General features: G+C 40.7%; 1 protein-coding gene across 1 annotated transcript in view; it reads left to right on the top strand.

Moving 5' to 3' along the window:
• The window catches only part of PHTF2 (putative homeodomain transcription factor 2), a 153,326-nt gene that overhangs the window by 90,960 nt on the left and 39,161 nt on the right, over positions 1-23,205 (top strand). The window contains exons 6-11 of the mRNA XM_065403358.1: positions 605-763; positions 4,079-4,244; positions 4,961-5,125; positions 12,583-12,784; positions 16,369-16,527; positions 22,506-22,724. Of these exons, the coding sequence (XP_065259430.1) occupies positions 605-763; positions 4,079-4,244; positions 4,961-5,125; positions 12,583-12,784; positions 16,369-16,527; positions 22,506-22,724 (1,070 nt within the window). The remainder of the gene's footprint in view (positions 1-604; positions 764-4,078; positions 4,245-4,960; positions 5,126-12,582; positions 12,785-16,368; positions 16,528-22,505; positions 22,725-23,205) is intronic.

Genomic DNA, 23,205 nt, shown 5'->3' with positions numbered 1-23,205 from the left:
TTTGGCATAGGTGAGAAGATTGCATTCCTATGTTGCCTGTGTAGTCTAGCACATTTACTACCGGAAGTCTCCAAATGTGTGTGTTTGCCAGTTAAGAATGAGCAGCATCCACTTGTCTTCTGGACCCCGTTGGTTGCTGGTGTATTTAACAGTTGTATCCATAAAATGTATCTTTAGCCAACTCTATGTAAATCTTAAATTGCTGGTCATTTGACTATTTGTAATGTGTTTTAGGTAACTCAGGGTTATGCATAACAGTTATGCATAACACAGTAAAGTTATGCATAACACAGTAAAGAGTACCTAACTTTATTCTAATATAGCAAAATAAAATCATGCAGTTAAAAATAAACTTTCACTTTTCAACAAAAATCCTTAATGGTTGGTTGCTTTATTCTATGAGGTACTGGAGGTGGATTTGAACTTTTGAATCCTGCAGCAGGTTGCCTTTATACCACCTGGGTGGTGCATGTGTATATATGTATGTACCATATGGATGCATTAATACACAAGACAGCATTGTGATTATATTGTACTAAAATGGTAACCAGAACTTTATTAGATAAGTGTTTTTAAGAATAACATTTGTTTTCTTTAATTTTAGGATCTGCCTTTGCTAAAGCAAAACCTGAAAGTCCTTGGACCTCTCTGACCCGAAAAGGAATTGTTCGAGTAGTTTTCTTTCCATTTTTCTACAGGTGGTGGTTACAAGTGACATCAACCGTCATTTTTTTCTGGCTGCTTGTTCTTTACCTTCTACAAGGTATAATTGGATAATAAGATAATATAAAAGCAAACATTTGTTTTTAACAATCTTGAAAATACTGTATCTTGTCAAGTTCACTTAGTACTGACAAGATCCAGTATTTTCAAAATGCTGAGCGGTCCTAATAATGCACCTTTAACTTACAAAGCTTACTTCAGATAAAGGCTACTTTCCAAGGACCCCCTCGTAAGTCCTGGCAAAAGCTGGGGAAGAGAACATAGATGGCAGCACACAGCATTGTGGCCAGTAGGCATCGGGGAGAGGCTTCAGGGCTTTCTAAATTACATAGGGGGGCATGGAACAACCCAGGATTGGGAGGGCATAATGGTGGCTTAAAGCCACTTTAGCACCCCTTCCACTTGAACAGTGAAATCTGTGCTGTGCTTCCATCCTCTCTATGATGAATATGAATATTAAGAGTTTTCTGAACATCCAGGGAATGCCAGAACTCTGAGCCCTGAGGAAAATAACCTCGTCCGCACCCTTCCAGTAGCTCTTCTGATCAACTATTTTCTCCACCATTTTTCCCTGCTGCCCAAACTTCTAGCTCCACTTCCCAGTAATACTTCCTTTTGCTTGTCTTTATATATACCCTGTTTCTAAGTGTATTTAAAATCCATAATTGATGTTGCATTTAGGATCTATAATTAGCTGTGCATTCTGGGTATATTTTAAATCACTGGGGAGATTTTACTCTGGGTAGATGCAGTCTGTGGATAGTTGGGTGTATTTTTTCATGTAATATGTTCACCAACCTAAAATCAGATTAAAAGTATGTTAACATACTGTAAAAACATGCAAATATGTGTCCCAACAAATATCCACAAACGGACCTTCCTTTTTTAAAGTATTGAATATATATATATATATACACATTTAATTTAGAAGAATTTACTACGGTATCGTGCTTGTTACTTTAAAATGAATCTTTGAAACAAGGTCAAAGATTGAAGACCTTGCCCTTGAAGGGGATGGACTTTTTAGTTCTAAAACAAATGAAGTCTTAGAGAAAATGAGAGACAAGATCAACAGCTATACATCAGGGTTTCTTGCAACCTTTTTAGAGGAAAATTCCTATACCTGCCTTCAAATAGCAAAGGCAACATTGTCCACCTTATTCTTCATCTTTATATTTCAACAAAGGCAGACAACACAACCAGCGGCAACAATGGCAATCACTGCTTCTCGGTAGCAATATAAAAGACGTCCCTTTAAATCCATGATGAGACAAAGGAATTTGTCCTCTCTGTACCTGCAGTTAGAGTGCAGGTGTGGCATTGAAGTTCAAGAGCAACAAAACAACCTTGAATTCAGTTCCCCTAACAATTGGAGACTCTTTATGTCATGTTTACAGCAAGTGGCAAAAGACTCTGTAGACAGATGGGTTTTGATTATTATAAAAGGACAGTTTGAAATCTTCCCTCCAGATCAGCCTCCCTTCCCTCTCTCTTCATGGATCCCTCTCACAAGTTGGTGTTAAGAATAGAAATCTCCACTTTATTAATGGAGGGAGCAATAGAGGAGGTTCAGGAAAATCTCAAAAATTGGGGTTCTTTCTCCCACTATTTCCTAATTCCAAAGAAAGATGGAGGTCTTCGTCCCATCCTGGATCCAGGGCTGAACAGATGCATCCAAAAGTTCTTCTATGGGTGCTCCACTGTAGGTGTATCTGTGCCCCGTGCCTCTAATTTGAGATTTTTAACAAGAGGTCTCTGGAATAACCAGGAGTCTTGCCTTCATATCAGTGTTCTGGAGTTGAGAGCAGTTTGTTGGCACTCAGATCATTCCTCTCTCTGGTCAGATCATTCAGTACTCCAGTGCAAAGATCAGTGGTTCAAGTGGCCACAGACAATAGAACAGTAGCTCTGCATGTGACAGGGTCTCTCAGTGAGTCAGTGGACCAGCTACACAGAGACTTTTCCCAGAAGCACAAATGGTACTTCGTGGCTTCATAGCTACTTTGGGGTACTTTGGTGCTTCAGATAAAGATCTAATTACCAGAAGATTTAACACTAAGTGCCCTTCTTTTTGTTCAAGAGCAGGAGCCAGATGCTCACTCTCTAACAGATACAGTCCTCCTAAATTGGGGTACAGATCTGATGTATGCTTTCCCACCATTCCTTCTAATGTGGAAGATTGTGAAGATGATCAGCCAGGATGATACTTATTGCCCCAGCACGGCCAAGATAGCAGTGTTACATGGACTTGTGCCTTCTTTCCAAAGGGAATTACAGACACTTACTTGTGTCATAGCAGCAAGGGAAAGTGTACTATCCAGATCTGCTTTCGTTGCATCTGACAATGTGGGGGATAGGACTCTGGCAGAATTAGAGAAATCTTTCTCTGTAGATGTACAATATGTTTTACTTAACTCTAGAAGACAAGCAACTAGGAAATGTGATTTAAAATGAAAAAAAATGTTCACTGTGGCTGTATGATCAGGGTTGATCCTGTGTCATCCCCTATTCAGTCGATATTTGCTGTTTCTAAAGAAATCAGTTTGTTCATAACTTTCAGCACAGAGGCCAGTTTTAATAAATTATATATGAGCTTTGTTCTGACTGTTGGATTCCATGAGTTCATGCACCTCAAGAATTTTCTTGGAAGCATGAACAATTCCTAGTTTAAAAGTTTCCACAGGTGACACATTTCTTGATGCATGAATATTCAGTTTATATAGGTTTCTTCTGACCAACTAAGAAATAGTTGCACCAGGACACTTTCCATGAAACAAGCTGACATTCTAGTTCAGAAGACTCGTGGTGTTTGATATTATGGGACATTTTTTATTATATCTCACAAACACATTGATCCATTTTATTACAATTCCAAAACATATGTAAACATGCCATGCTGTGGTCTACATACAGATGAAGATAAATTTATAATAGATATGACAGTATGAATAAGTGATACTGTCCTATAGTTGTTAGTAATTTTTTAATCTTCTAGTAATCCTATTTAAAGATTTCTTCCAATTATCCTCTGAGATCACCAGACCTGGAAATTGTTTCCATGTGTCTGGGTCAGAAATGACATCTATATTTGCAGCATATAATTAAGATATCAGAATGGGTGTGGTTCTACTTCTAAGATTAGAGTAGAATCTGCAACCTGTCATTTAGCAATGCAAGTTGTATCAGAGATATATTTGGCTTGAGTGAGTCAGGTGAAGAGCAGTTAGGATGTGGAAAAGGATCTCTAGAGATGTGAATAGTTTTAATTTTGTGAAATATCCATGTTAGTTGACCAATAGAGCATTTCAAGACAATGCAGACATTGAATTGAATATTTTTTTTTCCTTTTTTGCAGTTGCCGCAATAGTATTATTCTATACAGCAGCAAGCCCACATAACATACCTCTGACTGAAGTAATTGGGCCAATATGGCTAATGTTGCTACTTGGAACTGTGCATTGTCAGATTGTTTCAACACGAACTCCTAAACCACCACCTAGCACAGGGGGTAAAAGAAGAAGGTACAGTCTATACTAAAATGTTTTCTATCAGTTAGGATCATGAGTACATGAAATTATTTTGGAATATACAATCTCTGAACCATTTTGCAAGGTTTTGTCTACAATAGAGTATGATATGCATTGTCTTGTAAGAAATTTGAGTACTGTGTATATGTTTACTAAACTTTAAAAGTGATTAAAAACCTTTAGTCTTGTGATTTCACCTTTATTTGGCTATGTATTGAACCTTTTTGCTTCAAATTGTGTGTCACTAAATATTGGTAGAGACTGTTCTGTAACTATGAATGTAAACTTATATTATTCAGTACTCAATACTGATCAATAATCTTCCTGTTGGAGGCCCAAATTAAAAGAAAAACAGTGCAACCACAAACATGGGCCCCATCCTGCCAACACTTAAATGAATAGAGCTTACCTCTATGAGTAATCCTGTTGAAATTGGTGGGACTACTCACAACTGTACATTTTGCAGGTTTGAGCCTTTAGTGTTTAGTAAATTTACATTTTTGTCTAGAAGAAATTATATAATGAAAATGGACAGTTCTAATGTGCTAAATGTTTTAAAATATTTAAAAACATTTTAATCTAGTAATTTACCATTTTGTTTTAATAAACGTTTCTTATTTTGCATGCTTACAAAAATTGCTGAACATATTATAGAGCTAATGGATTACATTTATAAAGATGCCTTCCAATTTTAATCTCTTCTGATGAAGGAAATTAAGGAAAGCAGCACATTTGGAAGTACATAGGGAAGGAGATGGCTCTAGTACCACAGATAACACACAGGAGGGAACAGTGCAGAGCTACGGTACAAGCACCCCTTACAGTATTGGCGCCGTCTTCAGAGATATCTGGCATGCTGCTTTCTTTTTATCAGGGTTTGTATTTATTTAAGACTATGTATGTCGTAGATATGCACTATCCCTTTTCTGAAAAAGTAATATTTGATCTATATTTCTATCAAATGTTCTTTTCTACCGAACAGAATATTTTTCTATTTTTCTAACATACTCTGAATTATTTGAGCTTGTGTAGACATTAGTCTTTATTTTGGCAAATTCCAGTGAAATAATCCATGTGACATACAAAATTAATGGCTTAATTTTACAAATGTGTTTGATGCTTGAGGGAGAAGTAGTATATAAGGCAGAGGTGGGCAAACTATAGCCCACGGGTCACATCCGGCCCGCGCTAGCCCCCGGCCCCTCCCCTGCTGTCCCCCCTCCCCCGCAGCCACGCAGGCAGCGCTCTGGGCGGCGCGGCTGCGAGCTCCTGCAGGGCAGCGCGGCAGTGTGTGTAGCTCCGGTCGGGCGGCATGGCTGCCAGACATGCTGCTCTGAGCAGCATGGCAAAGGGGCCAGGGGGTTGGATAAGGGGCGGGGGGCCAAGGGGCAGTCTGGGAGCAAGGGGTGGTTGGATGGGGTGGAGGTTCGGGGGGTGGTGGTGGTCAGGGGATGGGGAAGGGGGGGGGTTGGATAAGTGTGGGGTCCCGGGGGGGCCTGTCAGGGGGCAGGGGTGTGGATGGGGTCAGGGGATGGGGAACGGGGGCGTTGAATAGGCGTGGGGTCCCGGGGGGCCTGTCAGGGAGCGGGAGTGTGGATAAGGGTTGGGGCAGTCAGGGGACTGGGAGCAGGGGGGTTAGATGGGGGTGAGGTCCCAGTGGGCGGTTAGGGGAGGGGGGTCCTGAGAGGGGGCGGTTAGGGGACAAGGAGCGGGGGGGGTTGGTTGGGTTGGGGGTTCTGAGAGGGGCAATCGGGGGCGGGAAGTGGGAGGGGGCGGATGGGGGTGGGGGCCAGGCTGTTTGGGGAGGCACAGGCTTCCCGGCCCTCCATACAGTTTTGCAACGTCAATGTGGCCCTCAGGCCAAAAAGTTTGCCCACCTCTGATATAAGGACTATCAAAGATAAGACACTTCAGTTTCTGTATTTTTAAATCCTGTCAGAGAATAACTTACTGGTGGCAATGGAATTCCATGGCATGACAAATTCAAATGTGTATATTTCTTTGCTCTAACTCTATGCCTGCGTGCGCCAAAAAAAAAAAAAAAAAAGTGTCAAGGTGTCAAATACCCATACGCTTTTATTGTTCAGCAAGGACAATAGAACACTTAAGGTAATGAGCTGCAACTTGCATATTTCTTCTTTTTTTAAATTAAGCCTTTATACGATTGGAGGGAAAGTATAGTTATTGTGCCCTTCAGTAGCCTATTTCTTTTGCGAACAATGAATCTATCCAAACAATGGTCCTCGGGAAAACACGTAAAAACATTTAATAGCTCTCTAGAATCCAAATGCAAGTGCACTATACAGCTTCATTAAAAATTGGGAGGCATTTAGAAACCGTTCAAAATATTGTATGTAATCTAAGGTGGTCTAAAATTGAGAAAAGGGATACTGCAGTTTCCTACATGTATGTTTTATCGTGGAAGTCTCGTCTTAATATTACTACACTAACATCTTTTATATTTGTGATTGTGCTCTTAAACTCTGATAAAGTTTATTCGGTGTTCTAAAGTTAATGACCAGGAGCATCATATTGAGCTGCAGGCTTTTAGATATTTTAAAGCACTGGCAATTCTATCCCATTTTAATTTTATATACATTTTATTTACATTTTTCATTATGTAAACTAAACTGGCTTTGAAAAGTACAAGTAATATCAAACGGGTGATCTTTTTGAGTAAGCTCACATCTCAATGAATTGTTCTTCATGCAGTCTATTCCAGCGCATTTGGAGCTGATTGTGTAAAGTGCTGAATATCTTCTGCTTTCATAGAAGTCAACTGCACTTAGCACCACACAGGATCAGGCTGTGGCACCCCAAAATTTTACCTCACTTTCTCAAGGGTCAACATCACATACACAATCTTTACAGTTAAGCAGGGTTGTCTGTCTCACTGTAGAGCTTATTTACATCATTTAATCAAATCTCAGGGTTATAAGCAATGAGAAGAACTTGCTACACCCCACCCTGAAAGGCTAGAGCTTCTTCGACAGCCCATCTGAAGAAACTGCAAACTCAAATCTAACCTACATCTCATATGGCACATTGCATAGCACTATTACTAGGTCATTAGGAAGGCTCAAGTTGTCTTTGGCTAGGTCTACACTACCCGCCTGAATCGGCGGGTAGAAATCGATCTCTCGGGGATCGAATTATCGCGTCTCGTCGGGACGTGACAATTGATCCCCGAATCGACGCTCTTACTCCACCAGCGGAGGTGGGAGTAAGCGCCGTCGACGGGGATCCGTGGAGGTCGATTTTGCCGCCGTCCTCACAGCGGGGTAAGTCGGCTCTGATACGTCGAATTCAGCTACGCTATTCGCGTAGCTGAATTTGCGTATCTTAAATCGACCCCCCCCTGTAGTGAAGACCTGCCCTTAGTCTACACTATGAGCTGGGTTCTGTGATTCCCTTGCTTGTGTACACATTAGCATTTGCTTTCATCAACTTAGCATGAGTGTAAATAGCAGCGTAGCTGCGGTTGTATGGGTAGCAGTAGTGGAGGCAGGGCTGAGCTGTGCTGAGTGCATACTCACTGGTTTCAGGTGGGTTTTTACTCAGTTTAGCTTAATTCACTAAGAGAACTAAACTAAACCATATTAAGGCTACTTTAATTCTGAATAATAGTATCCACACAGGGATTTAATGCAGCTTAACAAAGCCACTTCAAATTCACACCGTTCGTTAATTCGGATTCACTTTCCTGGATGTTCCCATGTAGACAAGCACTTAGTACTGTGGTTGAAGGCACAGTCAACGTTTCGCTGTACATGATTACTTCCATTTTCCTTAGTCAGAAGGGTCTAATTGCAGTCAACACAGAGAATCACGGAAGCTAGCTGTGGTGAAGTTTTATGCTATTGCTTTACTACTGCTATGGAGCTACCAGTGCAGAAAATACTGCTTCTAGCATAGCCTTTGGTATGGAACAAATTGAACTGAATTTGATTTGTGACTTTTTTTTCTGTACCAAAGGAATTGTTAACATCGTTGCCCAGATATTCGCCTGCATGATTCATTGTGTATAAGCTGTTCAGTCAATCCCTTGCATTTTTTCCTCTATACAGGAAATATTTTGCATGTGTTTTTTTTCCCCGAACACCTAAAATATTGTATATAATAATGAGTGTTATGTGTGTATGATGGTGTAACCCACACACCTACTGGGTGTAGTGTTCTGTCCCATCTAGTGGCACTGAGACCACCTAGAGAGAGAGATTAATGAGTCTGCTCTACAGCCTTAGTTAACAGCCATAGGCTTTTGGTTCATGCACTAAGCTCCAGAGGTCCCAGGTTCGATCCCACCCACTGACAACCGGGGTCTGTCAGCATTACAATGGCACCTAGGAGCTGGGATTTTTCAATGCTTTTTTTCATTTTAAAACCTTCATCTCTTTGTGTTAGTATTTTGAAAGAAATAAAATTAAGCAGTTTAACATATGTTGCCCAACAGTCTTGTCTTGCATCAGAGTTTAATTTCCAAAGATGACAACTATACTACTTTTAGAACAAAGTATCAGAAACGCTATTAAATGTATACAGTTTGGTCAAGAAGTGGGGCTGGCCACCAATCTAGTAGTTGTGCAGTGTATTTATACCGGGGCTGAGAGCATTGAAGAGACAGAATACACACCTCTTGGAGGGATGTATTGCCTCTTATTGATTTCTAGCAATGTCTCTCTTCTCTGGCAAATACGCAGGTCAGTATTTAAAGGCTCTAGAAGTCCAGCATTTTCAGGCAGGAAGTTCACAATGCAGAATCTTTGAGAGATGAGTGTGGAGGAAGTGAGCCCCAGTGATTCTTCCAAGAAAGGCTGAAATTTACACAGTAACAGAATTCATGGCTCCCCACCCAGCACTCTTCCCACATTACTAGTTCATTATGTTCTTGTATATTATTATAATGGCTGATTGAAGCAGTGGATCGTATTTACAGAAGTGGATGTATTGTTCTTGGAGTATATCATAAATTTGAAATACATGATAGAGTGAAAACAGTTTTTATCAAATATATACATACATTCAGACCTAGATAATTTGGAAGTGTTTGAAACATATCCTTTCTGAATAGCAGAGTCCAATGTCATTAATAGCTTGTAGAACATTCAATACTTGATTTTCATCCAGCACAAGAAGGAATCTATGAAATTCTGACCCCGTCTTGAATATCATTTTGGTGAGGGAAACCTTGCACAAATTGTATAATTTATTATTTATATTTTGATATTACCTAGAAATCTCAACCAGGTTGGGGTCACATTGAGCTAAGCTCTGTACACATTCATAATAAATAAGTCAGTATCTGTTTCAAAGAACATACAAAATGTAACACCTCAGTTCTCAATTTTGAATAACTCTAGGATTGGGTCAGGAGAGAATCTTTAAGATCAGCACAGATGAAAGTAAAGGGAGCAGACTATTTCTCCATTTACAGAAAGATGATTTGCTCTTTAGTCTCTCCTTCCTTACTTCCCCCAATTTATGATAATGAAAATCTATCTTCCAGAAACCTTATTTAAACCTTCCTTAACACTTTCCTCTAGCTAATCCAGAGAGAAGACCATGTTAAGTACTGCTTGGCCTGTCCTGTCTTTTGGTATGTCTGTAAATCGCAAGACACCATCATGTTCCTACAAGTGTTCATGTTATCCCCCTATACATACACTTTATTTCCTTTAGATTTTTCACACTTCATATAGTAATCTGTAATAGACATGTATTAACATTCTAATAGAGAGTTACACATGTTCCCCACCTCAGGTGAAATTTTTAAAGCACATTGCAGTGGGGAAAAAAATGAAATAATGTGGTTTTTGGGGCGTACTTTGGGGTTGCTCTTTCCCAGTACTTTTCAAGTTCAAACTGGTTTTTCTGGGAAAGGTCACATGAAGCAAGTGCATAATATTTTCCAGTGTGTCCATTAATCCCAATTCCAGTTCCTGTAAACGTTTACAGGATGTTCAAACCTGTCTAGCCTGATCTTTGCAGTGAAAGTTGATCATGGGGAAAACCAGGTTTAGTTGAACCCGAACCTTTTTGAACTTTACAGGCCTATGAATGCATTTCAAATCAAAGTTGGAAGAATTATCACAACTGTACCTCATGCATCAGTTCAATAAGTCATGGAATAGCAGAGTCTCACTGGTTATGCTTTTGCATTTTTTTAAATCTGTGCGCTGTCCAAAAGAACTGGTTTGAATTTTCATATTTCATTACTACTTATTTCATTTAATACTTTTGATGCTCTGTCTGCCAGAAGACATTTAATGAGCTTTGCTTCTTTATTAATATACTGTACACAGAAAAGGGCTCTAAGGAATTGAATTACCTGAATATTATTTAATGTTTAATTGTAGCAAATTGTTTGTGGTAGACTTGATCAGAATTGAGCACTTAATTGTCTTGTATTATACTGAATTTCTACTAACTGTGTGTCTCATGAGATTTGCATTTCTTTTCAACCACTGTAGCTATGAAGAAGAAAAGATACCAAAAATATTGTTTTAGTGCATTAAAATGAGCTGCTTCTGCCTCCCTCTCATTGCGACTATTTTGTCACTATTGTTCCTTTAGCTTATTTAGCCTCTTCATTGTTGGTTGTTGGGACTTCCTGAAGCGCATTCTCTTGCAAACAAGTCCAGCTAGCACCAGAGGGTTGATTATTTATTTGCTTTCTTTCCTATGCTTAATCATCCATTTTCCATAAACATAAATGATAGGTTTCATAGGCATCTCCTTTCCATCTCTCTAGCCTACTCTTCATCTATTAAGTAAATAATTTCAACACTGTAGAACTGCACCAAAGCAAAATTTTAATGTACCTATTTTGGGCAGGGGTGTTCTGCCTCCCCAGTGTGGCCCCTCAAATTTATTTCATACTTTTAAAGTTCAGATGAAGGTTTCTTGCCAACAGTGGGAGTTCTTCGAGAGGAGCCATAGTATGATCCAAATATTGGGAGATATAGTGGTGGTCCAGTTGCACCACCAGTTTCTCTCTCAATAAGGGGGATATACAGATGAAAGAACTCAGATAACTTAATGTTTTACCTACCTTGTGTCCAGAGCCCTCTACTCCCACAAGAAAGCTTCATGGTCTGGACATACACTTGTAATCCAGAAATCTAAAATGCAGCTGTTTACCTACTTCATATAGCTGTGTGCCACCTTGTCCTGTTACAAGATCTCCATTGCTCACTGGGTAAAGATTTTGATCCAACAGTGCCTATAAGACTTGTCCAAAGTGTGTCAACCTCAAGGGCTTGCAGGTCTGAGCTATCTGCCTCATCAGTTGGTAAATTAGCCACCTGCTCTTTTTCCTTCACACATTCACCACCACCATCAGTTGGAAGCCACCGTAGATACCAAGTTGTAATTTGGAAGTGCAGTCATCCAGACTCCACTGTTGTAAGCCTTTCTTTAGAGTTTCCACTTGTTGTTATGTCTGCTGCTTTCTCAGAGATGTTGGCGTGTAGGATGGGAAGAGAGGGGCACAGGACAGGGAAGATTATTCTAAGGGTTGTAGAACTAGAATTATTCTAGTTTCTCTCTTTTTCTGTCCTGCCTCCTTCCTGCCTCCACTTAGTGTCTCATTTGAAATAGGCTGTATATACTTGTGCTACTCTTTTGTGCTTTGGAAGGGGAGGACTTAAGCCAGGAACTGTAACACTAATAGTCATACTGTTGCCAGGTAGTATGGGAGACTGCAACAACCTGGATTATGCATTTGAAAATCTCCTAATTAGCATAAACTTTTAGATTGCTGATGAAGCAAAGTGAAGTTAGGCCAAAAAGTTTAAACTTTTGGATAGCGGTTTTCATTTTAATTCAATATATGATTAATTCGTGCTTCATGCAAGGGTGTGCAAGGAATATAAAATTTTAGTTTCAATAAGTACCAGTTAAAAATTCCTGAGAATTAACAGCTATTTGGGCATACCTTTACGTTTCTGTTTGATACAAAAATGTGAACAGGGAAATGTGTTGCATTCAGAACTTGCAGTTGGCTTTGTCAAGTTGCTGTTATAAAGCCTTATGTGGTAAAATACAGCTTTTCTTGGTCTTTCTCTCTTCTTTCAGTACTGTAATATATAATATTCTTTCATGTGCTGGATGTTTCATTTGGTATTCTATATTCCTACGGTTGTAACAGATAAGCTTTAAATGGTGAAAAGTAGCACAGATACTACTGAATCAGATTTAGATTACTAGTTTTCATACATCTCAACAATGAAGTCAAAAATAGTTGGGGGAGAAGGGTAAGAGAGGACATAGACAATAAAAGTCGTATAGTAATTTAATGTGCATGTTTGTTTTTGTTTTGTTTTAAATCTAGATCAAAGAAAGCAAAGAATTCAATAGATAAATCAACAGAGACTGATAATGGCTATGTCTCCCTTGATGGGAAAAAGACAGGTAAAAGCAGTGAAGATGGAGTACAGACCCATGAACCTCACTGTGAAGTGATTAGGCCAGAAGAGGGAGGTTGGAGCACAGGAACTGTGAGAAACACATACAACAATCATAGTCCTCACAAAGTAAGCATGGTTCATTGTTTCATAACTAACAGTAGTGTGTCCAATTATATGCACACCGTATTGCCACAGCAGTTTGGATAGGTTCCCATTTATATCTTGACCCTGTGTTTTTTTTAAACTTAAAAAAAAATTAATAGGGCTCGTGTTAGGATACTAAGGGCCTAAGTGCAAGATCTAGTTCTGGGTTTCTTGCTCTTAAATTTTTCCTTATATTTTCTCTTCACTGTCCCATCAATATTTTCTTCCTTCAAGAAGAAATCTCCACCAAAATCTCAGGGCAATATTTTAATAAAAAGAAATAAAAGAAAAATATCTGCAGGTAGACAAAATGCACTGCAAGCAACTGAATTTTGCAAAAAAAGACTTGAAACCTTTTTGTAGTGATGTCTGTAGTCGTCCTTCCCTGGCAAAATGTGTTGGGAAATTACACACCCATATTGAACAACCTAAAATACTGCTTTTCAGAAATTTTATTATATCTAAATTGTGGTAATTTATGCGAGTGCTACTTCATAACTATTTTGCCATAGACACAATGGGAGAACCCCAGTAGCACTGGTCACCCAGGATTGGGCAAGTGCATATCTACGGCTCAACTCCTACCACAGGAACCTCATTTTACTGACTTTTAGGTTCTCTGATTTTCTTTAATTTGACTCACCATGTGTCCTTGTATTTCTTATTTGTTTTAGCCTTCATGAGAAGGCTTTGCTTCTACCTCACCTGCCTCTGTTAGATTTTTTCCTCTGGAATGGGTCTGCTTCTCTGCTACAGTTGGACACATTTCACAGTAATGATGACTTCCAAAATTCAAACAACCCCCCACACCTTCAAAGGTTTCCCTGCCAATCCTCTGTGTTCATGGATTCTCCTTCCCCTTCTCTTGTGGATAAGTGCAGAAATCTGCGAGTGTTTTCTTTCCTTCCCTTCCCCATGGAAGTGAAAAGGCACTCTGAAATGTAGAGCGCAGAGGGGACGGAGAGAAGAAAGAGAGTCTTCAGAAAGCAGAGCATAATGAGGAGGAAGGATGTGTTGCTCATCATGGAGCTTGGCTGGTTAGGTCTGATAGCTCTCAGTTCTCCTATTTCACCTTACTTCATTCTCCTCCAAAACAACTCTACCATTATTGGTACATGAAGATTTGGAAGTGCAGCATTTAAGGAAAGCGAAGGGAAGCAAATGAGGAGCAGCCTATTATTCTACCTCCTAGAAGGTGGTGATGGTGGTAAAACAGGAATTTTTGCCTAAGGAAAGTTTCAGTGAGACACTGGCTTCATTCATTTTTAAAGGAGGGACCCGTTTTGGGATCTTCCATAGATAGGATCCATAGAAAGTGTAACATATGCACTCTTTCTGTACACCTACTTCAGGTTTTGATACACTTGGGCAAGTGAGATTTAGAATATTTGTATACGGTAGTTTGAGTTTCATGCTTATCCTTGATCATGTCCCTTGATGTGCATTCTACTGATTGGCACACTTAATTTGTAATTACTGAGAAATTTTAGGATGCTTTCACTGGTTTATCACTATCTGCTCTGGCATCATCATCGTCATTTACAGTATGTTGAAGACAAATTAAGACTCGTGAAAACGTTTCTAGAAAAAATCAGTTTCCTCAATGTGCTTTATATTGCTTTTCCTCAGTCAAATGGTGAGCACGTTTTTGAAGTTCCAAGCTCTCATAACACTTTTTATACATGCATAAACAGTTTTCTGGATAATTATATATGAAAATAATCTATTTATTTGGAAAAACAAAGACCTCTCAAAATTTAGAATAAACTATGAAAAAAGGATTGTTGAGGTAAATTAATTTCTATGGAAATATAAACTTCTTATGTGGCATTTCCCATTATACCTGTTAACGTCAGAAAAAGAAGTATTTTTCTTTATTTATGAAAGAAATCAGAAAATATTATTGACACATTTGTCGCTAAATCTTGCTAATTCAGCATTTTGAAGTCTGACTATTTTAAAAGCTTTTGTTGATTAAGGAGTCTTGATGTTTTGCTTCAAAGCAGAACTCTTGCAGCTAACAAGAAAAAAATTCAGAAAACGGTTTATGAACAAACAATTTTAAGAGCAGGTAATAACTCATTCATTAAAATTATAGTAATGGCTATCTGTTTAATATCTAATCTAATCTGTTTAATATCGTCCACCTCCTCCCCTGAGTGCGCTGCGTCCCCACTCCTCCGCCTACCTCCCAGCGCTTCCCACCTTTGGCGGCATAGCAAGCTCCAGGAGTGGGGGGAGGAGCGGGAGCGTGGTGCGCTCAGGGGAAGAGGCGGGGCTGGGGTAGGGATTTGGGGAAGGGGTTGGAATGGGGACGGGGCAGGGGTGGAGTCGGGGCGGGGCCGGGGGTAGAGAGGGGTCGAGTACTCACCGGTGGGAGCAGAAGTCGGCGCCTATGGAAGACCTAATCAGACCATAAGCCCAGTGCATTTAATAAAGCTGTTTAATTCTCAGGCCTAGCCAAAGACTGTGCATTGCAGGTGATGGGGAAACCACCTGAACCAATCCCCTTCACTACAAACAATGGCCTGATGCCTCATTTGCTGGGAAAAAAGGCATTACTGCAAATCCTAATTTTTGCAGATTTGTGAGACCCAGTCATTGCCACAACATTATTCTAAACCCTGATTTCAGGACCACCCACCCAAAGTTGCAATCCAGTGGACAAAATAAACAATAAGTTTAGCATGCCACCCATGCTCATCCCAATTAATCATACCCTGTGCAATGCTACCATGTCACTGCTTCAAAGTTCAAAAGGTACATGCACAACCAGAGAAATCGCAATTACCCGGTGAGCAACATGTAACCCCATACAAACAAATGCAACAGTTGTACTTAACATTACTTATGCAGCCATTAATCTGTAGGAGAGTAGGCAAATGGTCTTTATGACAAAACAACAATGAAACGAGTACATTTTTCTAAAAAAGAAACCCTTTAGAATGAAAACTGAAAGTTTCTTGGTCCCTCCTACCATTCTCCTTTTGTGGGGGCTGCATCTACATTAGCGTGAAACCAGGGAATGATATACGCTCACAGTCCAAGCATTTCATAGTTGATTACTGGCTTACACTTTAGGTGTGGCGGGAGAGGTGGTAGAAATAAATTAAATTTTAAGATTGGAAAAAGCTGTCAATGTAAATTACTGTGTTTGAGAGGACAAAACCAAGAATAGAATGTTGCTTTCTTTTCTTTTGAGTCATACACCATTTGGGGTTGCTGTGATTTCACCTAAAACATCACTTGGAACATGAATATCTTGAATCCATTCTGCAGTATAGTATAAATTAGCCTGACACACGACTACTGTGCAATGATTAATCACCTACTTTAGTATGTTATAATCTTCTATTGTATATCACTTCTAGTACCACCTTTCCATGTAGTCAATAACCTAAAAGAGGGAAACTGTTTTCTATGCTCTACTCAGCAAAAGGGGATTATTAAATATTTTTTAATTAAAAGAATTGATGAGAAAATTGATTGCAGTATTTAAGATGAATTAAAAGACCATTGTGAAAAAATAGTGTGATTTACTAATAGTAAATTGTTAATTGGTCTAGGATACACACAGGACAGTAACAAATGTATCTGATGAAGTTTCAAGTGAGGAGGGACCTGAATCTGGATATCCCTTACGCCGTAATGTAGAACGTGCTTCTAGTGACTGTGCTCTTCGAAACAGGAAATCCCACCATTATAAGAAACACTACCCTGTGGAGGTATGTTCTTTTCCCAAAAGTCCTTTTTGTAACTGGTTTGCCAACATCTCCATTGAATTTCTTTCTTCTGAACGCATTCTGGATCACTGGAATTTAGTGGTGATCTTGTCAATATTAATAATTCATGACGCTTGTTAAAAATATTCCTGTGAAGTAACTGTCTTTGGGAATCATTGCGATTTGGTGTCCAGTTTGCACAAGAGTCACTTTGAATTTAGCATGTTTTTCACTTCTTGGGGGTGGGTCCACAATATGGATAATTGGTCTGTTGCTATGCTCTTACACCACGTCCCATCAGAGCTTTGCTGCTTTCTATTTTGCCTTCTAGAAGCAGCCCCATTATGCAGCAACCACCTCCTTTGGAGGCACATGTATCTAGGAAACTAGTGGTTTCCTCTTATGTGAGAAAGAGAGCTTTCTTGCCAGAGATTTGGCAGACTGTTTTCCAGCAATCTGTTTGCACTTTTAGTCATTACTGTGTTGATGCTAGTGCTTTCTCCATGTCATAGTTCCGACTGCACCTCCGCTTCTTTCACCATTGTCTCCAATAAGTCCATTAGCCCATATGAGGGGAACTCTGAGCAGACAAGAGAATTTGATTCTACCTCCAAGTTCTATTGTGAGAGGATCCACCAATGTGGATGTTCTCCTAGATATGAGTATGTAACATTCTTTAAAAAGTTTTTCAATTACTCAGAATATGCTGTATGCTATTGAAGCCACAATTGTTGCTGTTGCATGGCAGCAAAAGAAGTTCCAGTGTTCTGATTTAAAGAGCTACATAGTGAAGTCAAAGAGCAGAGCAGCAACCCAGCAGTCCCTTATTGGTGGAGTCCTTTATAGAAATGAAATTCAGATGTAGGGAACCAAATGGAAATAGAATTCTCGGATAACAACATGTATAATTTTGCTGAAGGCAAGCAGGCTTTAAAGCAAACCAGTGAATACTTAGTTTTCCAGCTAGGGCTGTCAAACAGTTAAATAAATTAATTGCGATTAATCGCAAGATTTAAAAATTCAGTTACAATTTTAATAAACACATTTTTTTTACGAGCACCATCTGCATGGAAGCATGTCCTCTAGAATGATGTCCGAAGCATGAAAGGGCATACGAATGTTTAGCATATCTGGCATGTAAATAACTTGCAACACTGGCTACAAAAGTGCCATGGGAACTCCTGTTTTCACTTTCAGGTGACATTGTAAATAAGAAGAAGGCAGCAGTATCTCCTGTAAATTTAAACAAACTTGTTTGTCTTTGTGATTGACTTTACAAAAAGTAGGACTGAGTGGACTTATAGGCTCTAAAGTTTTACATTGTTTTGTTTTTGAGTGCAGTTAGGTAACAAAAAAAAATCTACATTTGTAAATTGCACTTTCACGACAGAGCTTGCATTACAGTACTTGTATGAGGTGAATACAAAAATACTATTTATTTTATATCATTTTTATTACAAATATTTGCACTGTAAAAATGATAAAGTGATCACTGTACACTTTGTATTCTAGTGTTTAACTGTGGGATTCAAACTGTGATTAATCCAGATTAATTTTTTAATCAAGTTAATTTGTTTTGAGTTAATCGCTTGAGTTAACAGTGATTAATTGACATCTGTAATTCCAGCTGATTCTTTCAAATGTCCTTTATCACCACAGGCTGTATTCTTGCCTCACATTTATAGGAGCAGTGGTTCTTCTTCAAGTAGATGCAGCCATGTTTTCCACTCACTGGATCTGGAGAAATTTGCCTAGCTGCACCCGAAGAGGGGTGATGCTCATGCCTCATGGCCATAGTCCCTTCTCATGCTACATGAGGCAGCACCAGTTCCTCTCAGTTCCTTCTTACCACCTGTGGCTAGAGTCAGAGCTCAGTGTGGTCTTAACCTCACAACTAGTTTAGTTTTTCCCTTGTTGTTGATACTTAGTAGTACCCTGAGGACAGGTCTACACTTAAAACGCTGCAGAGGCGCAACTGCACTGGTGCAGCTGTGCTGCTGTACTGCTTCAGTGAAGATGCTACTATGCCATTGGGAGAACGTTTCCTGTCAGCGTAGTTAATCCACCTCTGCAAGAGTGGTAGCTATGCCAGTGGGAGAAGCCCTCCTGTTGACGGTGCTGTCTACACTGGAGGTTAGGCTGATATAACTGCATCGCTCAGGGATGTGGATTTTTCACAGCTCTGAGCAACGTAGTTATACCAATGTAAGTTTATAGTGTAAACCTGGTCCTAGTGTTAGATTAGAATTAGGGCATGGCTACACTTGCAGATGTAGAGCGCTTTGAGTTAAACCAGCCTTCAGAGAGCGCAGTAGGGAAAGCGCTGCAGTCTGTCCACACTGACAGCTGCAAGCTCACTGGCGTGGCCACATTTGCAGCACTTGCAGCGGCATTGGGAGCAGGTGCGTTATGGGCAGCTATCCCACAGAGCACCTCTTCCCATTCTGGTGCTGTGGCTTGTGGGAAGGGGGTGTGGGGTGCAGGGCATTCTGGGTCCTGTCCCAACACCCTGTGATGCATCGGTTCGCATCCCAGCAATCCCTCTGCTTCCGTCAACATTTGGCGCCATCTTTCAACGTTTTTTGTGTTGCACGCTCTGTCTTCCTTTCGGTCTGCGAGAATGGAGCCCGAACTGCTGAGGAATATGCTGACGAGTCTCGCCAGCACGACACGTTTGGCAGTCGAGTTACTCAAGATCCAAACTGACAGTGAGGACTCCGACGATGATATCGATTCGAATAACGCATACGACACGAGATTGCATGTGGCATTTACGGACATGCTCACCGCTGTGGAACGCCGCTCTTGGGCTCGGGAAACAAGCACTGAGTGGTGGGATCACATCGTCATACAAGTCTGGGATAATAAGCAGTGGCTGCAGAACTTTCAGAGAGAAAAGCCACTTTCATGGGACTGTGTGAGGAGCTCGCCCCCCACCCTGCAGCGCAAGGACACAAGATTTAGAGCTGCCCTGATGGTGGAGAAGTGGGTGGCTATTGCAGTCTGGAAGCTGGCAGACAGCTACCGTTTGGTCGCTAACCAGTTTGGAGTGGGGAAAGTCTACCGTTGGAATTGTGTTGATGCAAGTTTGCAGAGCCGTTAATCGCATCCTGCTCAGAAGCTCTGTGACTCTGGGTAACGTGCATGACATTGTGGCTGGCTTTGCACAAATGGGTTTCCCTAACTGCAGAGGGGCAATAGATGGGACGCATATTCCAATTCTGACACCAGCCCACCTAGCCTCGGAGTATGTTAATCGGAAGGGGTGTTTCTTTATGGTTCTCCAGGCACTTGTGGGTCACTGTGGGCGTTTCATTGACATTAACGCAGGCTGGCCCGGAAAGGTGCATGATGCACGCATCTTTCGGAACACTGGCCAGTTCAGGAAGCTTCAACACGGGACTTTTTTCCCAGACCAGAAGATCACCGTAGGTGAAGTTGAAATGCCCATTGTGATCCTTGGAGACCCTGCTTACCCTTTAATGCTGTGGTTCATGAAACCCTACACAGGGAGCCTTGACAGCAGCAAGGAGCAGTTCAACAACAGGCTGAGCTGGTGCAGAATGACTGTGGAGTGTGCTTTTGGCCATTTAAAGGGTTACTGGCGATCTCAGTATGGGAAGCTGAACTTGGCCGAACACAGCATCCCCGCGGTTATATCCGCGTGCTGTACCCTCCATAACATTTTTGAAGGGAAGGGTGAAAGCTTCGCTCAGGCATGGACCTTGGAGTTTCAACACCTGGAGGCTGAATTTGAATAGCCAGAGAGCACGGCTATTAGAGGGGCCCAGCGCGGGGCTGCAAGGATTAGGGATGCCTTGAGGGAGCAATTTGAGGCTGAAAGCCACCAGTAATGTCTGATGCCCTGCACGGGAGTGAAGTGCAGTAGTTCCAGTGTTAGTAGGAATCTGTGTTTGCTACACTGACTTGCAGTGCCTGTTGCTTTCCTGGGCTAAGGTATCTTTTACTTTATGCAATAATAAAGAATGTTTTCAAAACCAAAAAATCCATTTATTGAAAAGAAAATTAATTTATTGAAAAGAAAATTAATTTATTGAAAAGAAACACAACTGCTTGGGAAACAGAAAGGGCAAGGGGGTGGGGTGGGGAACGGTACAATCACAGATTTGCATATGTCCTGTTATCATACTCAGCCTTCCTGTCTGGAGTGCTGTGCAATGAGTGCTGCACTTCAGGATGGCTATACAGTAACTCCTCATTTAAAGTCGTCCCGGTTAACGTTGTTTCGTTGTTACGTTGCTGATCAATTAGGGAACATGCTCCTTTAAAGTTGTGCAATGCTCCCTTCTAACGTAGTTTGGCAGCCGCCTGCTTTGTCCACTGCTTGCAGGAAGAGCAGCCTGTTGCAGCTAGCTGGTGGGGGCTTGGAACCAGGGTGGACCGGTAGCCCCCCTATCAGCTCCCCTAAATTCCCTGTGCGACAGCTGCCCAGCAGGCTAGCAGTTGCAGCTATCCCTCTCCCCACTGCCATGTGCTGCTCCTGCCCTCTGCCTTGGAGCTGCTCCCCGAGCCTCCTGCTTGCTGTGGTGGGAAGGGGGGGGCTAATGTCAGGGTGTCCCCCTGCTCCTACACCCTGCTTACTCTTTCTTCTCCATATAGAGCAGGGTGGGGACACGGACAGAGAGAGCCTGGGGCAGCAGCTGCTGTATCAACTTCCTGATCCACTTAAAAAGACAATGCACTTAAGAGTGGGTCAGCTTACTTAAAGGTGCAGTGTGCATTTCTCTCTCTCGCCCACACACAAGGTGTGTGTCTGTCTCTGTCTGCTCTGCTATCTCCCCTCCCCTCCATTCCTGCTGCCTTGTAGAGTGTGAGGCTACATTAACAACAATGTGTTAACCCTTGAGGGCCCAGTGCTAGTTCATCATTTAGCACAAGGGTTCTCAAACTGGGGGTTGGGACCTCTCAGGGGGGTCACGAGGTTATTACATGGGGGGGTCGCGAGCTGTCAGCCTCCACCCCAAACCCGGCTTTGCCTCCAGCATTTATAATGGTGTTAAATACATTAAAAAGTATTTTAAATTTATATGGGGGGTCGCACTCAGAGGCTTGCTATGTGAAAAAGGGGTCACCAGTACAAAAGTTTGAGAACCACTGATTTAGCAGCAAGGCATTCCCTGGGAAATATCCTACCCTCTTCCACCCTCTAACTTCACCACCTCAACCAAGCTTCACAATCATCATAGCTGTGAACAGTATTAAACTGTTTGTCTAAAACGTATACTCTGTGTGTGAACCATCAATGTCACAGGACCCACATTTTCTCCCATCCTCCTCCTCTGAACCACACCTCATAACACAAGGTGAACTGAATGACCTTGTCAGGGATTTGGAACTACCCAAGAGTAAGGCAGAGCTGTTGGGCTCCAGACTACAGCAGTGGAATCTCCTGGCAGGTGATGTTAGGGTTTCCATGTTCCGTGACCGTCAAAAGGATCTTGTCCCATTCTTCTTCATGGAAGGTGATCTTGTAGCCTGCAACAATATCGATGGTGTGATGGCAGCCCTCAACATCGTTGAGCAACCATAAACACATGAACACACCTAGGTTTACAATTTATGATTAAAACTCTACTATCTACACAATATACATAGACATAAAATGTCAAAACTTAAATATCTTAGAAACAGTAGCCAATTAGTTGTTTTAATTGTCATATTTGAATTCAGCACATCAAAATACATAATAAATAGCACATTTTATCTCTGAAGCAGATGACTTCTCAAAAATTGTAGACCAGTGTAATTATTTGTAGCCTACAAAGGCAACAGTGAAATTTGAACAGATTAACTTTAGTTCTTCTTAATAATACTTGTACTGTTTATGGTTGTATTTCCAGTGAAACTGGAAAATTAAAATAAGAGTGGATTTATTATAGTTGAACTTAGTAATTGGCATTTTAAATAAACAGGGTGGAATATGTAAACTGAATTAATGCCAGTGTATATCTTAATTGCAGGATACCCCTAAATCAGGTACTAGTTGCAGTTCACGATGTTCAAGTTCCAGACAAGATTCTGAGAGCACAAGACCTGAATCGGAAACAGAAGATGTGCTCTGGGAAGATCTGTTGCACTGTGCAGAGTGCCGGTCTTCCTGTACCAGTGAGACAGATGTAGAAAACCCTCAAGTTAATCCTTGTGTGAAAAAAGAATATAGAGATGACCCATTTCATCAGGTTGGTGTCCTGTAATTATTTTTATTATCTAAAGGAATACTTGCTACCTGCACTTCTAACAGCTTTATGAAGTGTTCAGGAGTTAGAACTGGGGAGAGAAATTTACATTAAATGAAAATAACAGAAATTAAATGCTGAATTAGTTGCAAAGTTCTGATTTAAATCCTTTAAAACAAGGAAAATTTTATCATGGGAGATGTAGTCCAGCTAGGGAGCCTAGCCCATAGAGGGAATATGGGGGTCATGAAGCACCAAAACTGCAACTCTCATAAGGCACCACAACTTTTAACTTGCTTCTAACTCAGCATAACTTTAACATATTTTATTTTTAGGTTAATTGTTTCTTTTAGGGGCAATATCTATTAATAGATAAGTGTAAGACAATCATAGAGTTCATGAATCACATGATGATGATCAGAGCTATTATACTTCCTTACTGCAGTGCAGATTTAGGAAATTAATCTTTGAATTAGACACAGAT

This window comes from Emys orbicularis, chromosome 1, assembly GCF_028017835.1.
Source record: "Emys orbicularis isolate rEmyOrb1 chromosome 1, rEmyOrb1.hap1, whole genome shotgun sequence".
NCBI classification, from domain to species: Eukaryota; Metazoa; Chordata; order Testudines; family Emydidae; genus Emys; species Emys orbicularis.
The sequence above is the reverse complement of the archived record's forward strand: the minus strand, read 5'-3'. Positions and strand labels throughout refer to the sequence as shown.